Source organism: Rhinolophus ferrumequinum, chromosome 7, assembly GCF_004115265.2.
Source record: "Rhinolophus ferrumequinum isolate MPI-CBG mRhiFer1 chromosome 7, mRhiFer1_v1.p, whole genome shotgun sequence".
Classification (NCBI taxonomy): domain Eukaryota; kingdom Metazoa; phylum Chordata; class Mammalia; order Chiroptera; family Rhinolophidae; genus Rhinolophus; species Rhinolophus ferrumequinum.
The window spans coordinates 22,304,832-22,328,902 of NC_046290.1; the positions used below are offsets into that span (position 1 = coordinate 22,304,832).

The following is a 24,071-nucleotide window of genomic DNA, read 5'->3' on the forward strand; positions in this document are numbered from 1 at the left end:
GAACATTTCTGTATACCAAGTTTTTAAAACTCCAAATGTCATGTACACTTTGAGAATATTCACAAGCACAGCAGATTGTTCTTGAATCTCTAGCTATCGTTGAAGCACAGAATCACGCTCATTGACTTAGGAAGGGAGATGGTCACATACTCGTACAACTGACGCTTCCTCAACATCTAGAAAATGTACATTTGTTTTTCTTTCGATCAGGGTTATGTAAACTAGGGGCTAGTCTCATCTAGGTTCATCTCCTTGCCTACAAATCACGCTCAGTGTCATTTCACTTTACACCTAACACTATGTTGCATACTGTTTGGGGATGGACTTCCTACCCTAATGGGGCTATTGACACAGTTGATGAAACAAAAATTATATTCAAGGAAGAGTTCAAGAATAAACATGAAGGAATATAAAGCCCCAGGCATAAGAGAATCTTAACGTCTGAGAGTGGCTACATTCTGAACACCGACTCCTTGAAGCTTTTGAAAAATTCACTCCCTTCTCTGAGTCACAGTTGCTTCTTTGGTGAAAGAAGGAGGCTGCATTAGGACTCTCAAAAGTCCTTCCAGCAGAGCTGTACAATTATGACATTCTGCGGTTTTAATTTAAGCAAGTATAAGAAAATATGTTTTAGAAGATGTGTATGGAGAAATTCACAACACAAAGATGGTTCCAAGATGGGATGAATCAGAGTTTTCATAAAAGTGGTAAGTCGTATGGTTAGCCTAGAAGCTCGATAATGAAATGGTAGGGCAAGCATTGTAATTGTGGTATCGTGTGACCTAACGGGGGCATGATACTTATAAACTCTGCTCCTTTCCTATCCATGTCTTCTGCCTTCATGACTAAATGCATGCCATCCTCAATTCATTATTCATCAACTGTATCAACAGGGAAACTGTAAGGGAAAGAGGCGTTCAAGGGGTGGGGGTGGGTGGTGAATAAGGACACACCTAACTCACTTCACAGAACAACCATGTCTACAGCACCTAGTATCCAGCCACTTTCACTCACTGCCTTAGTAACTCTCTCTGCCATACTGATGACCTCGTGATCTAAAAATATTGAACGCACACATACTGTTCTCCTTCTTCCACTGTGTAATAGAAATTGGGTAATTATCCAGGTGATTGGATCAGGGACAAACAGAGTCCTAAAAATTCACCTTGAGACCAAGTTATCTGGATCGGTACCTTTATCAATCACATCAGCCAGACAATGTGTCTCTTCCCTTCTCTTGGTACTTGACAGAAGGAGCTTTAAACAGGACGTTCTCTAATTTAGGATAAAGTTACAACAGCTTACTAAAGTTCAAGAATGTAGACAGCGTCCATCTTTGTGCACATAAAACATTATAGACTCAAAAGTTTCTTGTTGCTTACATATTCTATTAATATTAAAGAAGAAACTCCCAGGAAATTACCATCTATCACAGGGTCTGGGTGATGTCTGTAGAGAAATTTGAATACTTGAACCTTTGTCCTTTCATTCTCCTTTCTCTAACTTGCAAAGCTCAAGTTCTGAGTCCTTTTCAACCCCTTATCAGAACCTTCCTTCCCTAATTCCTTCATCATCTATCTATTTTCCATTTGAAGTCCACAGTTTCCAAATACTTAAGACATAAACAATATTATGGATTCCTTTTATTAATTTCCCCCCTCACCCATTATTTTTTTGTCACTGAAGAAAGGAGGAACGATACAATATTTAAGAAAATGCCCCGATTTCCAGGGGCTCTTTATGCATAAACATACACATTAAAGAGAATGTGGGAGTTGCAAGGAAATAATCTGGGTCAGTTTATCTCTGAAAACTACCTGAAACTACCTGAAACTACCTAGGATGGACTTAATTTCAGAATCTGAATTCTTTATCAATGAATAGAAGCAGTTTAGGTCATTCCAGGGGCTTTGGGGCAGGAGACATTCCTCAGTGAACTAAGCCCAAAGCAAACAAAGCACAGCCAAAGAAGTGTAGCTGAATTCATTGTCTGATACTGTGTTGCTATTTGTTTCAGTTTCTCTTCACACATCATCAGCATCATTAAACATTTAAACCTACCTTCCATGCAGATGACAAGCTGTCAATCATATTCCACACTAATGTGTACATACATACATAGCTGATACTGAAAATCATTTCTTTAAACTATCTTCCTCTCAGGAGTTCAGAAGAGATTTTTTTAAACCAGTCCACCAGTATGAATGTCACATGACTATCATCAACTAATGTGGCATGGACGTAAGAGACGCCTTTTTCCCTTCCGATTAAGAACATACAGAAACCTGAGTATAGAGAAGTGAAATGATTCATACAAAGGTGCAAAATTTCTGGCAACAGAATGGGGAGAAGATACCAGATTTGAATAAGCACAAGTCCTGTTGGAATAAAGCAGTAACAGAACACACCGAACCCAGTGAGGAGATTTCAGTTACAATACCCTTTAATCCACAGGTTGGCTCCTTCACGTCTGGAACTCTCTGCCTCTGCCTCCTGTAAACGATGTGTGGGTGGTACTCTCCCTCAGCCAGGGGATGCTTTTGGACAGGCTCAATAAAAAAGTCTCCATGTGGTAGATGGAAAAATCCAGTCTGTAAATATATGCAATGCAAAGGTTTATTTGAATCAATTCTTTATCTATGTAAAGAAAATTAGTAAAGTAAAAATTATATACATCATGATGATCGTGAAACTTGTAAGAGCAGTGCTTTCATAGGCTGCCACTTGAGCTCACAGAAGAGCTACACATAATGTAATGAAATGTCTTCCTAGTTATTAAATGTTTTGGGATCACGGATGCCTTTGAGGTTCTAATGAAAAAGGTACACATATACGTATCTATCAAAAACGTAGCATGCAATTTTGTAGGTTCATGCTTCCCCCCTCCTAAAACCCATCCATCGCTGGCTATCTATGAATCTTAAATTAAGAGCCAGTGCTTCATGGTTGCCCTATTATGGAGTTGGTACCTATATTCCTTATTCCACTGACAGCTTTGTGGAACATTTACCTGTATGTGGGCAGCCCAGCTATATATTCACACGACTGTTTGACTTGAAGTACCTAATGCCATTCTGTTCTCAAGAAAACAAAGATATTTTTAGGGACTTACATAACACTAAGTCCCTGACCTGAGACTGAGTTTGCAGGGGTCTACAGTGGAAAGCCCTCTGTCAGTTTCTAGGGAAAAGGGGGGCACTCTCATCTCACAGATATAGGAATTCATCACATGCTGCAGAACGCTGGTCAATGAGTAACTCTTTTTGGAGGTCAGGTCTAGAAGTGGTATGTCCTACAACTCTCTTTTCTCTTTAGGAAAATTTCTCAGTGCCTTAGTGCTTAGAAAACTCCTTTGCCAACGTCCTCTAGGATGGACTTAACTTTCAGAATCTGAATTCTTTATCAATGAATAAAATGGCTTGCTCTAGAGGCATCATAGTGAGGTGATCAGGGGCTCAGACGCTGGAATGAAAATGGTTTCAAATACCAGTCTTCACTTATTAGCTCTGTGACCTTGGGCAAATGACTTGCTCAGTTTCAGCTTTCTCAGCTGAAAAATGGAGATAATCAAGGGTTGCTACAAAGATGATAGGAGTTAAATATATACAAAAGTTCTTAGAAAAGGGCCTGGCTCGTAGTCTGATCTACTATAGACTCTTTCCAAATCTAAGATTTTACGTCATTTCATTGTATGAGGGTCTCCAGAGTCAACATAGCAGTTCAATGAATTTTAAGTTTGCAAAAATAAACCTGGAAACACTGGGGGATTAGGGAAACTGTGAAAGCCTTCCAGAATTCATGACCACCCCCTCCCCTCGCCCCCACACACACACCCCCATACCTCAGCAAGCCAGGGCTTTTCAGGTGAGTCTGAAGACTAGGTAAGCAGCCCCCAGTCAGGAGGCTACAGGGGCTCCATGAAAGGAGGCTGCTCTCTACTGGACAGTCCTTGACTTGGGTGTCTTTCCAAAATGTTTGACTCATTGCATCAGTAATACAACCAGATCTTTCCATAAATCTCACAGTTGGCGTCCTATTTTGATTACTGACAAACAAGTCAGTAATTTTGATTACTTTAATAACAAGGAGAATTTTTTAAAAGGAACACTTTACTGGAGTCTCAAGAATAGCCATGTGACCTAGAATTAGTTGCTCAGACTCTAAAATGGGGGTAATGCCTACTACCTCACAGGGCTGTTAGGAGAATCAAGCAGCCGAAGGTTGTAAAAGTGCCATGCAACTGCTTTACAATGCAGGGTGGTAATATTTTAACTACCAACTCTAATATCGGTTACACGTGACTTCAAATTTGTGGACATTTCTTGGAAGACATGACATTTTTTCTCAGTATTTTTCTCTGAGGAAAAAAACCTCTGGGACAGGAAGAACAGACAAGGTCTAGACTGCAATAAAATAGCTGCAACAGACTCGTGCAGTCCTGCATTTGGTTCCATTTCTACTCTGAAACAAATACCAGGAACATGAGGAGAAAGCGGGCCTTTTGCTAATGAAGCTCATTTGTTCCATAGAAGTAGAGCAGAAGTCAAGGACTCAAAAATGGCTGGTTTGGGGTCACTTTGTGCAACTGCTATTAACCTGATATTGATGTCCAGGAAAAAAAAAATCACCAAGAAAAAGGATTTTCTTGGTAATTCTTCAGCCTCGAATTTTGGACCCAGGTGGTGCAGAAAAAACAGAAGGGAGTCCAGTTGGAGAACATAATAACTACTTTATGGGCAACATGCCTGAGAATGCCTGAAAGCCAAACTAGCATTTTCCTACAGACTAACTTCCATTTGTATTCCTCCACAAGACTAGTCCTGCTAGCACGCATCCAGAATTACCTATGCAGCCTAACTTTTTCTCAGAAGCTGGATGAAGACCTAGGAGAACTGCGTGACTCGCCAGCTGGAAGGGAAGGAGGATACTTGCTCACATGCAAGTAGGATTGCTGGCCGCAGGACCTCAAGTGTATGTCACAGCAAAGGGACCAGGCAGGAGAGGGGGTGAAAAGAGCTCCGTGGTTTGTGGGAGAGTGAGGTGGGAAGATTTCCCAGCTGAGCTCTGCACCGCCTCTCCCCCAACATATAAACACAGAGCTTTGTACACCTGGTCCCAGGTGGCCATGGTTTATTGGTCTCTTTCATTTAACCAGAGCCAGGTCATTTTGGAAGAAATCATCCACAATTTACTTTGCAAAGGAAGGACTGACTGGTTTCAAGCTTTCCCTGAAGCTAACCGCCCAAGAGAATCACCTTTTATTATAAGTTCTGGATTTGGGCCAAAGAAGGCACCCTTCATTCCAAACTTCTCCACAACCTGCTCACCAATCCTATATCTTTGAAGGAGAATGGCAATGGACTTGAGGAAAACATACTCACTTCACTGGGAGCTAGTATTCTGTTCCCAGAAGAACCAGGTTAGAATGAGCCCAGGGCAGAAGCTCAAAGAAGACAAATTTGCCCTTTTATCTTCTCTTGTCATCTACGCTTCCTCCTCTACACTGCTAACTCTCTTTTGGAAATAAATTCACCTCATTGTTACAACAAAGAAATATCTGTGAATGCTTCCCAAGGCTATCCTGTAAGAGTTGCTTTAAATAAACTTTATTTTGAAGCATTGTAAACATACCGAAGGTATACAAATCAGAACTGTGAAGTCCCATAAATCTTTCATAGATGGAACACCTAGATGGAGAAATAGAAAACTCCCCGCAGCCAGTCACTCCCCTGTTTGCCCTCCCAGCCTATACCATCCCCCAAACGTAACCGTCATTTTGATTTCTAAAGCGAATGAATTAGTTTTAAGTCTAACCTTAATTTTTTACAGGAAACATTACTTGACACAAAAGAAAAAAAAAAACACGTCTACTAGTTCATCTCAAGTGTTAGACACTGGCCAATGGAAAAGATTTTAAGGCAGGTGGATTTCTCAAGGCCGATTAGATCGGACTCTTCCTACTCATCAGGCAAGCCCAGCTGGTGGGGCTGAGACAAAGGGCTGAGCTATCTTAGTGTGAGTCAATTGGCATTGATCCTCTATTTAGGGTGGGGAAGGACCTTCACAGATTCTTTAGAATCAATTTTTTTTTCCTAGTGTCAGACTGAGAATACTTACCTATAACCTCTCTTCCTTCTCAATTCCCATCAGAGTGTTAGCCATCTTGATGTAGCTGACATCATCAGTTAGTGCAGTGATTTGGGATCAAATTGGCAGCATCTTAAAAGGAATTTGTGAATAGAGTGTTCTAGAATCACAAAGCCTAAAGACCTTGAAGAGTCATGTAATCTATGCTATCGTTCCTTCAGAATTTCCACAGATAAAGCCTAGCAGATTGAAGAGTAAAAACCAACGGTATTATAAGAGACATAGGAGAGAATTATGAAATCAGTTCCAACCCTCAGGGCCCTGCGTTGTACAACTCAAGGGGGTGCTGTTCACATAGGGAAAACTGAATAGCACTCCCTGGAGTTGTGCTATAGAACAGCACTGCGAAAACTCATCAACCTGCCCTGGAAAGAAATTCCTTTCCATTTGAAAATTTCAGAAGTTACCAGATTAGTTTGTTTCTACTCATAGTGATAAAGATAATATTATAAACATATTCCGAAATCAACAGAAAAAACATTGATTTGGGATAAAGGTGCCCAAGACATTCAAATATAGTGCCAGGATCACTGGACAAGATATCGCCTCATCCATTATATACACAGGAAAGAGGATAAAACTGCAACCCCCAGATCACATACGAGTGTGATGCATATGAATCTGCATCAATTATTCTAAGAAGGCTAGTGACCTCTACTCTCAAAGTTTACAAGCCAGACAGGAAGACAGGATGGATATCCATAAAACAGTAGAAAGGGGGAAGGCAAAGTCTTAGCATTAGTGTGTTGAAAGGGGCCTAGTACTCACAGCCCAAGAGAAGGGCCACCGCATCTGGTGGCGCTGGGCCTGGAACCCAAACCTCAAGCCCTATATCACAGACCACCTCACACAGCACCTTACAGGAAGTGAGGGGAGGCCCCTCCCTCGGTGCTACAGATTTCAGTGCTGTGGTTTAGGGAAGAGAGAGCCCATTGAGGGTAGATGATTTCTGGGTGAAGACAAAAGATTGAACTTCCATAGTCTCCAAAACACTTGGCACAGTCCTAAAGCCATGGCAGCCTTCAAGAATTACTTTCTTGTTGCTGGTATGTAAGAGACAGAGCAACTTTTTCTCATTTAATACATAGCCAGGACCTTAAGTCAGAAGTCAATGAATGACAGAAGTCTTAGAATACAGAGAAGTGAGACCTCTGGAAGATTACTCCAGGAATACCCCACCTTCTACTGTGGTACCAAGAGCTCCCTGACTGGCCCCCATGGAGTCAAAGGGAGAGTGACTGATAAAGTCCATTCATTAAGATTTAGCATTATGGTTTTGGCAGTCCTAGTAACTCACGTGGTTTGAGGAGGGAAAGCTCAAGCCAGGAAGAAAGTCTCTGGTGCATTCACCTGGTAGTTACCATGCGCCAGGCAGATGTTATAACCTACAGAAGATCTGCTCCCTACCTCCTACAGGTGCTGCCGAGTGGCACTTCCTGTGATGACAGAGATATCCCATATCTGTGCCATCCGATTCGAGAGCCACTAGCTATATGTGGTAGCTGAGCACTTGAGATGTGCCGAATGCAACAGAGGAAGTGAATTTTTAATTTCATCCAACTTGAATAATTATCTTAAATTTAAATAGCCACAGGTGGTTAATGGCTACCATGTTGGATTTCGTATTTCTAGACTGTGTGATTAGTGAAGGAGAGAGATCCCTAAGCATAGTCATCACATAGTGACGAACGCTATAATCAAGGGCAAATTTGAGGATTTGCCTTAAAAGAAAAACAAACGGCAAAAAAAATGTGACATTTCACTGTAACAATTTGTTTTTCTTGATCGAGTGAGTCAGGAGCCAGCTTGAAAACACCAATGTACTACACAAAGACTTCAGAGACTTAAGAGGCAACCAGATATAAAAAAAAGCAATGTGCCAAAATTAAAATGAATCATCAGGAGCAAATTTGGCAGGACAAGGGCTGTATGAGGGCGCTGCCATTGTCCTAAGGCCTGAGTGGGAGGGACATGGATGTCCCAGTAGGGGCCTGGGACTGGGCTTATACAGAACTGGAACAACTGGAAGCCAGACTACACTTCTACAGGAGATGGCCCCGTGAGAGTCCTGGAGTATCAGCCTACGTGTCCTCATTCCTCTTCGACGCTCTTTGGAGGAGCCTGCCACAGCCCTGATCTATACAAGACCACATTCCACTCACTGACTAGCAGTTCAGAGTCCACATAGCAGAAGAAAATATCTCTTCATCGAAAAATTGATGAAATTGATTCCAAAAAAAATTACAAGATCAAAAGTTATGACAGTGTGTACCAGAAATAGCATGAACTGTGTGATCTCGGTCAAATTAGTTAATAGATTGAGCCCCAGTTTTCTCATCTGTAAAATGGGGCAAAATCTATCTTCATTTGCAGGGTTATAACTATCAGAGACACCTATGTAAACTACCATATATCTTACCTGGCATATGGTAGGTAATAAATGCACAAAAGCGCAGTTTATCATAGCATCATCCACAGTGAACACAATATGTTATTGTGTTCATTACACAATTGTGTTATATTACCACAATATAATATAAAGTGATTAAAGTCATTTAGCAAGCACCCTGGGTTTTTTAATGTACATAATCCTGGGTTTTTTAATGTACATAATGTAGTGTTTCATTTGCAAAACACTACACTATTCCATTATAATGGTGGTGCTTGATTGTTTTTACTTTCTACCACCATCAAACAGCATAACACTATGTATTGAGGAAACAGTAATGACCCCAATTAAACACTTAGTTCATCTCATTCCAAAGTTTCAGCTGTGATTGTTGATTGTGGTTTGTGGCGAATAGTCCCCTGAATTCGAGGTTCGCAGACAACACCCGAACCATCTTGGCCGATCAGTGCAATTAAAAGATGCCCCCCGCCAAAAAAAAAGTTTAAAACATTCTAGGAAGTAGATACCCTAGTTAAATAAATGTTTTGGATTTTAAATGTGAAATACATGTGAAGTAATTTCATATCAGGAAGAAAATGAACAGTCTGAAAGAAGCTAGCCTGACACAAATGCTGAAGAACCCTACCAAATGAGGCATTCTCAAAAATTAAAAAAGGACTTTTCATTACATCTCAAACCATGTGTCCCTAGATAAGCCAACAAAATCAAGGAACATCATCTAAGAGTCACTGTCACAACCAAAAAACTTATCAGAACTTCTGTCTCACACTGACAAGGTAGGAGCCTCATCTATGACAGTACCTTACAAAAGGTACTGTCCTGAACAAAATGAGGGATGTCAGACTTAAGGTCATTTCTAACTACTTCTCCTCCTCCCAATAATCTTTTACCAGGAAAGTTTTCTGGGTTTTTTGTTGTTGTTGTTGCTTTGTTTTTTTTCCGGTCCTCTAACAATCTATGTTTGCCATCACCAGAAAATGAGGAGTTCAACTGAAAGAAAAAGGAAAAATTGCTAAGACGTTCAAAGCCCAGGACACGTGTTATTAGGGAGAACAACAGGAGAGAACCAGCTTTGCAGACGTGAAAGCACTTGGAAGGAACAGAAAACCTTTACGGAGGATTTAGCCATGACAAAGCACTACCACGTATTTCATGCTGCCTCAGCAGGCCATCATTAAACCAGAAAGCACCCGCTATTGTAAGGATGCAGAGCCTTTCCTAGGCTGTGGAGAATCATGGTCCTGGCCCTGACTCTCCCACCATGAGGAGCTACAATCCCTGATGGCAACCGCTCCCACCCCTGGAGGGAAGAGCCCAGAGCCAATCGAAACTGTTGCTATGGCCACCATAGTGATTTTGCCCTTAAACAAGGCATCCCAGGGATGTTTAACAACGACTTAGGGGAATACCTTCTCTGGTGGCTTAGTGATGGGAATAGGTGACTGGGAGGAGTTTTATAGCAGGTTAACTTCACTAAGTGCCACAGTAGAGAAAGGATGAAAAAATGAAGAGGAGGTCTAGTATGAGGTGTTAAAGACATGCGTGTGGACACTGATATTTATATCCTCATCACATCTCTAAAATGAAAAGATAAAGAACTCTTTCATTAAAGAATAAGTCCACGTTTACTGTCTCCACTTTCTATGCACCACCAATGTCCCAACTATAGTGGAACAAATGTATTTTAGTTATTTGTAATCCTCCATTACTCTGTAAGGAGAATAGGTCTGGGTAACTGTAGTGTTTGATCGAGGGCAAACAAAATCTTCCTACTGAGGAGTACAGACTTTCACATCCTTGAAGACAACATTGGAGTGGTAGAGAGAAGGGAAATAGCAGCTGAGAATGTCCTAAACAACTGTTTAAGAAAGAAGGGCGACGTTGGGTGTCCTGGAAATAACCCAGGTATAGACAAAGCAGCATCTGAAGATGGAGAGGCTGGAAGGTAAAGGATCCAAAGAGGAAGATGGATCAACTGGCAACCAAAGTGAAAGATTTGCAAAAATAAAATGGGGGTTTTAGCTTGGAGAATAGGAAATGCACAGTGTAAACTCCTTTATGTTATCACCTATGAAATCTTTAGTAAAATACACATTGGCCTCTAATACTTTGGTGTGACCAGAAGTGCTGTGTCCTCCTTCAAGGATGGCGGGGGGTAAGGGGGTGGAGGGAAGGGGAAGAGGTGAGTTGTTGAAGCAATATATAAGAGGAACCACTACTTCACCGAAGAAAATTAGTAATAATTCCACAACATAACCTAATTTTCATTGCATGTTCAAATTTCCCATATTGTCCCCAAAATGTCTTTTAGAGCTATTCATTGTCTGTTTCTCTGTTTGGAATCCAGAATCTAATCAAGTTTAATAAAATGCATTATATAAATTATGTTTTAAATAATTTCATATGTACTTCAAGTACATGGTTTAAAAAGTGGACTATTTCTTACAATCCTGTTATGAAAAACAATAATCTTTTGTGCTACCCTTCCCAATCTCCATAGGTAATGACATTTGACTTTTTTACCTTATTCTTCTGGAAGTTATCTCCATATTTCTGAATAACATACTGTTATTTATTTATTTATTTATTATTATTTTAAATTTATTGGGGTGACAATTGTTAGTAAAATTACATAGATTTCAGGTGTACAATTCTGTATCACATCATCTATAAATTACATTGTGTGTTCACCACCCAGAGTCAGTTCTCCTTCCATCACCATATATTTGATACCCCTTACCCTCATCTCCCACCCCCCAACCCCCTTACCCTCTGGTAACCACTAAATTACGTTCCCCAGATTAATTTTCAAACCCCGTGGCCATCTTGTGGTTACTGATTGTTTTCTAATCCCCTCACCATCCCCATACTGTTATTTTTAAAAAATCAGTTTTAGGCATTATCTGAAGTACGGTGCCTGCTATAATAGACGAAAATTTGGCTTCCTTCCCCAATTCCCCCTCCATTCTCCCAACATCATTACTTCATCAGACCAATATAGACAACTGTATTTACATTATTAAAACAATGTACAGGCAAACCTAGTACTCCGCTAATATATGTACTAATACACCTTACATCTACTCACATACAATGGGCTCTATGCCACACAGGTTACTAATATTTCCTCTCTCGTACAGCTTTTTGTTTTTCTTGGAATTTCTACTTGTCTTTCTCTTTTCTTACTTGCATTGTCTTCCTTGTAATTACAATCCATTCTTTTTAAATTCCCAACATATCAGGCACTACTCTAGAGAGTTCCCTTTTTATCTTGGAGACATCCCCGGGAGTTCTCCATCTCCCTGCTCCAAACCGGCCCAGAGGCTCATGGGCCCACTCACCTCCCATCCCCCACTGCCATCCAGGGACTTCCCCAGACAGTACCTCTAGGTTAGAGCTACTGAATTCTGGGTCTCACATCTGTATGTTTTTGAAACGCAGAAGTCTGCTCTTTTTCTGACTCAGTCCTTTCTGGATGGCCTCTATCTCTCTCCTCAGAAGGTTTAGTACTTCTCTTTAACCATGCCATTTGGAAATTTCACAGTTATGTGCCTTTGAGTGAGTCTTCTTTCATCCCTTGTGCTGGACTGGACCTTTCACTCCATATTCTGCCTTTTCCAGTCCTCCAGTTCTGAGAAATACTTTTGGATGTTAGGCCTCCTAGATTGCTCCTCTGTCTTCCTTACTTTTTCTCTCATATTTTCCTACTCCTAGGCTTCTTCATTTTTTTTTTACTATAGCATAGTTGGCATGCAATATTAAATTAGTTTCAGGTATACAACATAGTGATTTGACATTTATGTACCTTAAAATGTGAACACCACACTACGTCTAGTGACCATCTGTCACCATCACCATGCAAAGTATCACTCTATTATGGACTATATTCCCCTTTACCTTTCTCACCCATCCACACACACACACACTGGCAATCATCAGTTTGTTCTTTGTCTCTATGAGTCTGCTTTGTCTACTTTTTAACAGATTCTCTTGGCTTTATCTTCCAACGTTTCTATTAATTTCTTTTTAAAGTTCGTATTTTTGCCCCCCAGAGAGCTCTATCTGGCCTCTAGTTGTTTCTTTTCACAGTATCCTCTTCTCATTTATGGACACAATCTATTCTATAATATTTCTAACGACATAACTTCAAGGTTTTGAGGTTTGCTTATTTGCTTGTTGCATTCCTTTCTGCTTTCTACACTATCTGATTTCTCCAAAGTTAATTTTTCCTGTTTATTTACCTTGCTCTTCCTCCTTCATATTGCAGGTTTCCCTAAACTGTCTTGATACCCTTGCGTATCCATCTGTATTTGTGAGGGGGTGCTGAAAAGCTGGTGAGGTGCTCTGTGTATGCATGGAGGATTTCCGACTGTTCAAGTGGGGATCTAGCAGGTACCTCATCTTTATGACTGGAAGAGGGCCTAAATGCCAGAATGTAAAGGTCTCTTTTCTTGGCCCATTTAATTCCTGCAGAGAAGAAAACTTGAGTCTACTGCTTAGGGGGATAGATATCCAGCTGTAATAGTTCTGCCTGAGGTAGTGGAAGCAGACAATCCTTCTGCTTGGGGTGCCACGCCTCCCCCCTCTCTGCCCTCCATCATATCTAGCATCTCTAAGCCCCAAACCATGCTGGGGTTCCTGAGTCACATCAACTTTCTTATGGTCTCTGTCCCCCCAGTGGGCACTCTCTGAGTTTGGCTCACTTGGCCGTGAAACATTGTTTATGACTTGTCCCACTTTCCATTCTCTGGAATTTTGTCAAAATCTCATATCCTAAAAAAGCTCCTCTCTTACTCTCTGTTATTGTTAGGAAGGAGAGGAAACCTATTACTCTGTCATCTTTGAAAACTTTTTGGTGATTTCAGGAACATTGAAAAATAAAAATAACTAGATTAATCAGACATACTTTTAACACATATAAATAGACAATGAGTTAAGCCTTCACACCCACATCAAAGAGGTTATAACATTCAATTCATCCTTTTTTAAGCTCAGAAAAATGTCTACTTCTATTGTGATTCACCATTTAAAACTGTTTATGCCCCAAATAATTCATAACAGAGAAATGATAAATGGCTTGAAACATTAAAACGTCCCTACTAATAGAACAATTATATACTAAAACAACATGCATTCTTGTCAAAATCTAGCACAAATAATTTACTCATTTCCGGAAACAATGTGGTGAGTGATACAGAACTTTCTGAAGCACCCGAATGACAGCTGAAGCTTACCCAACATTTGTGACCTTTTCGGTGACCTTAACCCTGATGAGGGCAGTGTTCTTGGAGATGAGCTGGCCTGATGCAAATTCCAACCTGTCTGACCCTTCATGACTTCCCAAGTTACTAAAGCACAGCACAAAGGTATAATCAAGAATTTCGGACACAGCAAAAACATCAAGATAAGGGTTATTTTCTCTTTTATATCTTTTCTGTATATCTAAAACAGCAATAAAAATAGTACACGTCAAAAAATTATAAATAACTCAATTCTTTTTTATTAGTATTAAAGGTGATGGAGAAAGTACATCCCAATCAAAATCTGGGAAGGGAAATTAAACACTTTTCCAGTTAAGTTGGTCACATGACAATAACATAGTTACACAGGTACTCTCACACACTTCAGGGGAACAGAGGGAGGACTGTGTCTGCCTTTTGGGACAACATGCATTGAGAGCCTCAGAAAGGCACACTTTTGACCCCAGAACTCCACTTGTAAAATTATTTCCAAAAGAACTGGTGCAAAATAAGGAAAGCAGTGGTGCACAAAAATATCCATCACTGCAAGATTTGCAATGATGAATAGGAAACAACCTAAATGACCAACAACAGGGGATTGGAAAATAAATTGTGTAACATCCATATAATGGGATATTATGCAGAAAATAAAAAATTATTACATTTTTGATGATATCAAAAACAGGTCATTATATGAGATTAAATGAAAGAATACAAAATTATACGTTGAGGATGCTTCCAATTATGTAGAAACAGAGAAAATACTAAGAAAGAAATACATAGTTTAATGTTAATCGTAGTCATTCCTGAATAGTTATAAAATTGTTTCTTTCCCTTATGTTTTTGCTAAAAATTCTGAATTTTCCACATTGGCTATATATCTATAACAAAAATAAAATTACCTTCAAACATTGGCTAGTGCTTTTCTTTGTGTGATTAGGTTACACATGATTTTTATTTTCCTCTTTGTGCCTTTCTGAACTTTTCAATCTCTATATCAGCATGTGACACTTTTAAAACCAGATAGAATGTATAAAATGTTTTATTATGCTTCTATAAATTCAGTGGTTTGAGTGGAAACACATGTTTTATATAGGAAAAGAATTTCACGGACACTAAGTGATATACACAGATAGAATGTAATGTTCTGGGGATATTTATTTAGAAAGCACGATTTTAATTGAAGTGCTTTTAAAATATATTTTGCTCCTGATATCCAGTCATCAATTACATTGCTAATTAGAGATCTGTAGGTGAGTGGCTGAGAGCAGGGAAGAGAAGGGGGTAGGGTTGGAGAATATGGAAGGAGAGGAAGAGAGAGAGAGAAAAGACAAATATACAGGAAAGGAAGAGAAGGGGAAAAAATAGAAAAAGAGGAACAGGGAAGAGTGGAAAGGATGGAAGTGGAGCAAGTAAAAAGGCAGGAAAGGGAGAGCAAAATATGTATTTCTTTCAAATCTATGAAGTAGGAAGTTGGAAATTAGGTGAAATAAATGCACTGAAAGAAAACTTCCTGGGTAGGCAACCACTTGTGGCTATGCCGGGGGGTAGACAAGAGCGCTGTGTGTAACGAGATGTACAGGTGGTGTCCACATTGTCCAGGTGGGTTGCACGTTTCATTCACGGTACTCCAGGCCTCCCCTTCAACCTTCGCTTCTTTTCTTGGTCACTCACTCGTTTACTTCACGCAAAAAGAAGGAGAGCGTAGATAGTTTTTAAAAAGCAGATCTCTAATGCCAGAGAGGTGATTTTTGAATTCAACTGCTAGCCACTGGGAAATAACACCAAAAGCTTTTGGAGGCTTTTGGGTGATCAAAATCACTATTTCAAAAACTCTCTAAGCCATAAAAAAGGGAAATTCTTATTAAATATTTTATGGGTGCTTGACTTGCCAAGATATTAATTTTTGTATTAGCTTTCAATCATATTTAAATGATGCAGGAGAATTGTATTTTACCTGCTTTATACTTTTAGGTACATGAAAATGCAATGTGTAATTACTGAACAGACTGCATTCATGTTGCTTTTGTCGGGTTTATGGTTTAATATTATTATTCCAACTAACTGTTAAACAGCAATAGGAAACTAATACAACATAGTTACATATATCAAGTGTAAAAGGAGACACAGTGCCAACTAGAATTGGGGTGCCAGCTCTAAATAAGAGTAAACTTAGATGAAAGCTAGTATCTAGCCCTGGGATTGATGAAAAGGGCTAACTATACTCCCGGGAAATTTTAGCTACTTGGTCCAAACTAAAACATTTAAAGAAGTTAAAATGAGGCCATTGTATTCACCTTAAATCAATTACAGTGATGTGAGTTCATCTTAGCCCCTAGAGTTTTTGCCAAATCAGCAAAGTGCAAAGAAAATGTCCAGTTTATTATGGTTGAAATACAATTCTCTTTCTATCAGAAAAAAAAATTAGACATAGCAGTAAAATATTTAATTGTATCTTGCTAGAAATCTTAATATATGATTTGGGACTCTGAGGTGGAACACAAGGGGTCAAAAGGAATGACTTGAAAGAAACTGGCCTAGCAATTAGGAGCTACAGTTGAAAAATAAAAATTATGATTCATGCCCTGCCTTCTTTCCTCGGGTAGAGTGCAAGTCAAATAAAACTACATACATTAATCTGTTAAGTAATGCATATGTATACTCCTCTATCACTTTCAGCTTAATAATCACGATATTTTTTTTGCTGCAAATCACAATTATGCTTTACTGAATTTTCTTTCAAATAAACTAATGACTGGGGAAAGTGGGTGGTTGCCTTTTATATAATGTGACAGTCCATGTGACAAAGTCTCATCTATGGAAAGCATGAGATCATGGTTTCAAACATGTCTTCATTCCTAAGGTTCCAAAGAGACCTTCTTACAACAGTTTGCTTGACCTCAAGGGCACGAAGGAGGAAACGGCCTTAAGTGTAGGGTTTTGGTTGTTCCCAACTATGAACTAGAATATAGGAAATTCTGAAATCTGTGGGGAGCAAGATATCCCATTCAGATGAAGTTTCAACCTTCCCGGAACCTACTGGGAAATCATAGGGGCAGAACTGGATCCTTCTCACTACTTGTTAATTTGTAACTTGTACAATGTTTGGGGGTAAGGGTGAGCCTTCAAATGCCCGTGATTCGGCTTCCCCAAGATGTATTAGGAACTCCAATTAAGTCCAGCTTTCATTGATTATATGTCCACAGCTTTATCTGTGGTTTTGTGGCAATAGAAGCATGTTTTAAAAAGTGTTTCTCAAACCAGTCTGAAATACTTTCAGAAAAATTCAGGGATATAAGCAGAGAGTCAGCTTTGCAATAGGCCCAGAGGGGATGACTGAGATGTTATTACAGGGTCCCTGCCCTTAAATTCTGTCCTCATTCCCCTCCCCCAGATATGTGTACACTTCTAATGTTGTCTTCTAGAAAGCCCTTCCCTGACCATGCGAACAACAGTGTAAACAGCTCCCACCCTAGCACTCCCTACCCACCTTACTGCCTTTATCTGTCTTCACAGCACTTATTACATACTATATATAAGCATATATTTAGCAGTTTAATCTTGGTCAATGTCACTCTCCACACTAGAATGTCAGTTTCACAATGAAAGAAGTTTTTAATCTATTGTGTTCAATGCTGTATCTCCATTGCTTAGAATACGGCCCAACACATGGTGGATACTCAACATGTATCTATTCAGTGATGAATGTTGAATAATTGATGTATAAAATCTAAAATTAGATCTTTATGCCTTTTGCTTAAAATAAATAAGGAATCTGTTACCTGAAAAACAGTTAAACTAATTTTGGAAGAAGTATCTTAGTAAGGTTTTCATTCTGTATGAATGAACGGGTCTCAGTTCTTTTCTGAGAACACATCTTGATACACAAGAGAGAAACGAAGCCAGAGCCTTAGACCAAGTGGAGAGGCATTCACCAAAACATTAATAGTTCCATTCTAATACTATTAGTTCTCTTTCTTATTTTCTTGTGTATTCTATATCTCTTAAAGTGATTTGTCTTTCCTATTAAAACTTTTAACTAAAAAAAGAAATCTCCATCCAGCAAAAATAAGCATAAAAGGGGCTTCCGTAGCTGATGCTAAACCTCTAGTGACCAACATCCCATCCTAATAACATGTAAATATCTGAACAGACTGAAAAAATCAACAACTCTTCTCAAATCCATAAGAGAGCGGAGGACACAGAGCAAACTGCTGACCCCAAGATTGGAGGGACAGACAGGGGACTACCGGGAGTAGCTGCTCACCGGAACAGAGACTCGGGAGTGGAAACCACCATGGAAGCAGACCCCAGTAGGAACTGGAACTGTAATTGACAAACTGCTGGGGGCCCCTACAATCTCGTGAGCTCTACCTCCAGGAGCTCACCCAGGTTCCCACAGTATCAGAGAAAAAAAGCCCCTCCTGCTTCCATCAAGGGGAGGGCAAAAAGAACCATCTTAAAATACGCAGAGGACTCTGTTTTTCTTAACAAGGCCTGCCTGCAGGGGAACTAGTTAACCAGAGCCTAACCTGCTGGTGTATTATCAGAGCCTAAATGATCTGGGGAAGGGAAATATAGCTCTAAAGAGCTCTAGCCTTCCACACGGGAGAAAGGAAATACCCAACTCCAGCCACCCTGGCCATCCTGTCCCACCTAAAGGGCAGGAAAAACAAAAAACACTTGTAAAATTCCCAGTCCAAAAGCACAGGCTCACTAAAATACTGAGACCTAATCAATGCATTATAGAACAGCCCCCTTCTGCTACACCTCACCACCACATGACTAAAGGTCTCTTTACTGTGCTTCCTTTTACCTGGTATGTCCACTTATCAAGAAAAAATTACCTCCCAAAATAGTAACCACGTGAAGACATAGTGTCATGCGGGGTGTCAGGCGGGGTCTCAGTTCCCGCTCCCCACGTAAGAATGCAGGATGTGGTGAGGCCAAAAAGGAACACCCAAGAAGCCATAGATAAGGGAGTCATACCATTATAGTCTCGCTAGCGACTGGGTTGGAGACACAGAAAGCAAACATCCGCCAGCACCCCAACAAGGGGTCTTCCTATACCAGTCTCGCTTGAAAACTGCAATCCACTCTTGCTAGTTCAGCCACCATCTTCATGCTAGCCCCCATTTTCTGCTAGCGTAGCCACAGCAGTTATATTAGTGGCCAATGGCTCACTGGTTACAGCTGACGGCCAACTAGCCACAGCTGATGGCCATCCAATCACAGTTGATGGCCATTTACTACCCCAGTGAGCAGCTTTCCACGTGAGGCCGAGAGCCTGGAAACTGCACTCCTGGCTCTGTCCCCACACATGGATATGTTACTTAGCTTAACTGTAGTAATCATTTCACCATGTATATCAAAATATCATGTGGTATACCTTAAACACACAGTTTACCTTTTAAAAAATTACAAGGCATACCAAAAGACAACACAATTTCAAGTGCAAGCATCAGAACCAGACATGGCAGGGATGTTGGAATTAATCAGACCAGGAATTTCACCATATGTTTAATATGTTAAGAGCTCTAATAAGTAACGTAGGCAGCATGCAAGAACACAGGGGCAATATAAGCAGAGGGATGGAAACCCTAAGGAAGAATCAAAAATAAATGCTAGAAAGCAAAAATACTATCAGAAGTGAAAAATATCTTTGATGGGCTTATTAGTAGATTGGACACAATTGAGGAAAGAAAATCTCTGAGCTTGAGCATATATTAATAGGAACCTCTAAAACTGAAAATCAGAGAGAACAAAGACTGAAAAAAAAAAGAACAGAATATCCAAGAACTGCTGGGATAATTACAAAAGGTTTAACATACACATAATGGAAATACCAGAAAGAGGAGAAAGAAACAGAAGAAATATTTGAAACAATAATGACTAAGAATTTACCCAAATTAATGTTAGACACCAAACCACAGATCCGGAAAGCTCAGAAAACACCATGAAGGATAAAAAAAAGCTACTCCTCAGCATTTCAAAAACACCTGATAAAGACTATCTACAAAAATAACCCTACATCGGATACCCTACAAAATCTTTACAACATTATTGATTACATTCCCCAAATTAACTTTCATACATATATATGTATATGTGTGTGTGTGTGTGTATATATATATATATATATAATGTATAGAGTTACAAGAAGTGGAGTACAGCATTAGGAATAGAGACAGTGGAAATACAATGGCTGTGTGCGATGTCAGAGGGATAGTGGGTGGGGGAGGGGAGTTGACACAGTGTGAGGGATATAAATGATAAATGTCTAACTATTACATTGTTTTGTGCACCTGAAACTGGGAAAAAATAAATAAATAAATAAATAAATAAATAAATAAATAAATAGCATATTAATGAGGAAAAAAATAACCCTACAGCTAACATATCGAATGATGAGAAATTTGAAGCTTTCCCACCAAGAACAGACACAAAGCAAGTATGTCCTCTCTCAGCACTCCTTTTCAACATCTAACCAGAAGTTTTAGCTAATGCAAAAAGACCAAAACAGAAAAAAAGGAAGTAAAAAGTACACAGATTAAGAAGAAAGAACTAAGACTATCTTTGTTTGCAGATGACATGATCATCAATGTAAGAAATCCAAAACTACCACCAAAAACACTGCTGGAACTAATATGCAGTTATAGCAAGGTTTTACGACATGGGTTAATATATAAACGTCAGTCACTTTCTTATATACCAGCAAAGAAAAAATAGAATTTGAAATTAAAAACACAATACCATATACATTAACACCTCCCGAAATGAAATACTTAGGTATAAATCTAAAAAAAATATGTACAAGATCTATATGAGGAAAACCACAAAACTCTAATGAATGAAATCCAAGAAGAAATGGATATATATTCCATCTTTATACCTACATAGAAAACTCTATATTATCAAGTGTCTGTTCTTCCCAATTTGACCTATAGATTCAATACAATCCCAATCAAAATCCCAGCAAGCTATTTCGTGGGTATTGACAAACTGATTCTAAAGTTTGCATAAAGAGGCAAAAGATCCAAAAGAGCCAATACAACATTGAAGAAGAAGAACAAAGTTGGAGAACTGACACTACCCAACTTCAAGATTTACTGTAAAGCTATAGTAATGAAGACAGTGTGGTATTGGCAAAAGAACAGACAAATAGATTAATAGGACACAACAGAGTGCCAAGAAATAGACTCACATAAATATAGTCAACTGATCTTTGGCACAGGAGCAAAGGTAATACAATGCAGCAAAGATAATCTTTTCAACAAATTGTGCTGCTAGACATGACCTTACCCCTTCCCAAAAATAGATTCAAAACAGATCATGGACCAAAATGTAACATGCAAACTTAAAACTCAGCATAGGAGAAACACAAAATTACATAAGAAACATAGGAGAAAACATAAGGTTACCTTGGGTGTGGCAATGACTTTTTAGATACAACACAAAGGCGTGACCCATTAAAGAAATAATTGATAAGCTGGACTTCATTAAAATTAAAACTTCTGTTTTGCAAAATACAACGTCAAGAAAATGAGAAGACAAGCCACAGACTGGGAGAAAATATTTGCAAAAGACACATATTTGCAAAAGATGTGTTACCCAAAATGAATAAACAAAGAACTCTTAAAATTCAACAATAAGAAAACAAACAATCCGATTGAAAAATGGGCCAAAGACCTTAAGAGACACCTCATCAAAGAAGATACAGAGATGTCAAATCAGCATATGAAAACATCATATGTCATTAGGGAAATGCCACTACATCTATCAGAATGGCAAAAATGTAGAACTCTGACAACAGCAAATGCTTACAAGGTTGTGGAGCAACAGGAACTCTCATTCATTGTTGGTGGAATGCAAAATGGTATGGCCACTTTGGAAGTCAGCTTGGCAGTTTCTTACAAAACTAGACATACTTTTACCATACAATTCAGCAATCGAGCTCCTTGGCATGTACCCAAAGGAATTGAAAATATATCCACACAAATACCTGCACACAGATGTTTATAGCAGCTTCACTCACAATTGCCAAAATTGGAAACAACCAAGATGTCCTTCAGTAGGTAAATGGAAAAATAAACTGTCGTCCATATAGACAATGGAATATTATTCAGCATGAAAAAGAAATGAGTTATCGAACCATCAAAAGACATAGAGCCCACTTACATGCAATAACTAAGTGAAAGAAGCCTATTGTGAAAGGCTACTCACTGTATGATTCCAACTACATGACATTCTAGAAAAGACAAAACTATGGAGGACAGTAATAAAATCAGTGGTTGCCAGGGATTGGGGGTGGGAGGAAGGATGAATAGGCAGAGCACAGAGGATTTGGGGGCAGTGAAAATATTCTGTATGGTAATATAATGATGGATAAATGTCATTACACATTTGTCCAAACCTATAGAATATAAAGCACAAAGAGTGAGCTCAAAGGTAAGTTATGGACTTTGGGTCCCATTGTGATGTGTCATTGTAGGTTCATCAAATGTAACAAATGTAACACTCTGGTGGGGGTAGTACTAATGGGGGAGGCTACATATGTGTCGGGGCAAGAGGTATATGGGAGATCTCTGTACCTTTCTCTTACTTTTCTTGTGAACTTAACACTGCTCTTAAAAAATGAAATCGTAAAGAAAATAGGTACAGAGTTTAATAGCTACAGAATTTCAGTGTTGCAAGATGAAGCTTTCTGCAAATGGATGCATTTCATCCACAATGTAAAGTAAATGGTTAAGATAGTAAATTTTACATTATACATACTTTACCACAATATAAAAAACTGCAAAAAATGAGAAAAGGAATATCCATTGTCCTTAAAAAGATAACACTATCAAGTAAAATGATATTGCAGACTAGATATCTTCTGTGGTCCCTTCCCTTTCAAAGAGTAAATTCTTGTAGTTTTGATTCTAGACTCTTAGCAGCCATGTACTTGCAAAGAGCCACCGTCATCTGTCAAGAACAGAGATGGCAAAAACATGGTCCATACACGGCTACCTGCCTCACCTACACGCTCCTGTACTGGGTTCATGGCAGCCATTGCTATCCATTCTCGGCACACTATCCACACTTTCCACCCACCTTACCCACACGCTCAACAAACAGTCCAGGCATCCTCTACCAATTCACCACACTTGACATGTGAGATGAAACTAATTCACCATTGTGATCTAGGCATAACTCCTCCTAAGGTAGAATATGACTCATTTGGAAAACACACAGGAGGGCAGGAGATTGAATACAACAGAATTGTAAAAAAATATTCTAGGAAAAGAGATGGAGACAGCTCCCATATGTGCCTGCGTGCATACACAATAAAGTATGCATGAGTGAAAAAATGAGATCCTTCTTTTCCAGGATTCTTGGAAAGGAGCCATCAGGCTGGTGCTTCACCTCTTTGCATAATGAGAGTTCTGTCTGAAAGACAAGTCTGCACTACTCTTAAGAATTGAGCTAGTACTGGGTAAGTTTTCACTGGATTCGATTTTGAGCACCTACCATTGGAAGGGCATTAAGATAAGCACCACTACATAAGACGTGCATATGAATGAGGCTTGTATTTTGACTTTTAGATACAGGCATGAATAACGCTAATACAAAGTGGGCAGTGAGAAGAAACAGATTTCATGCTGTGGCTATGCTAAAGAGAAAGAAATTAATTCCATCTGGGAAGGTTTCATAAAGGAGGTGCCTGTGATATGGGCCTTGGAGAATGAATAGTGTTTTACAGTTTGGGGTCAGAATCTTTCCGTCAACTGAAAAGACTGCACAAAGCCCAGATATGAAAGGTACAAGGCATATTAGGATTCCAGAACATGTGTGTTCTTCTTGATTGAATCTTCTGTTCCCATTTTTCTGTGTCCTTTTAATAATGACATTTGCTGCTTATCTTTCTGCCCAAAGACATTTCACGCCCCAGGGCTTGTCTCTTCCTGGATTTAGAATCAACACAGTAAGTGTGACCAACTTCCCAATAATCAGTCTATTTGACACTAAGAAAGGTCACATTTTTGCTATTTTGATTGGAGCTTGGTACATAGCAGGTAAAAAAGTTCTCACAGCTTTAAGAAACATGCTCCCTTTCGTTTTCGTTGTTCTCACTCAGGGACTTTAAAGTGAGAACTGGCTGCTAATGGGTGAATTATGTTCTTTATAAAATGAAAACCTGCTTGCAACCCAACAGTTGATGGCCTCATGTGCTCTCTACGTGTGCATGTGTGTCACCTACAGAGCCTCCTTTATGGCTTGTCACAGCCCAC

The 24,071-nt window shown here is 39.4% G+C and overlaps 1 protein-coding gene across 1 annotated transcript in view; it reads right to left on the bottom strand.

The window, feature by feature from the left end:
* Nucleotides 1–24,071, bottom strand: part of ADAMTS12 (ADAM metallopeptidase with thrombospondin type 1 motif 12) — a 271,688-nt gene that overhangs the window by 186,299 nt on the left and 61,318 nt on the right. Inside the window, exon 3 of the mRNA XM_033109831.1 lies at nucleotides 2,441–2,591. Within this exon, the coding sequence (XP_032965722.1) occupies nucleotides 2,441–2,591 (151 nt within the window). The remainder of the gene's footprint in view (nucleotides 1–2,440; nucleotides 2,592–24,071) is intronic.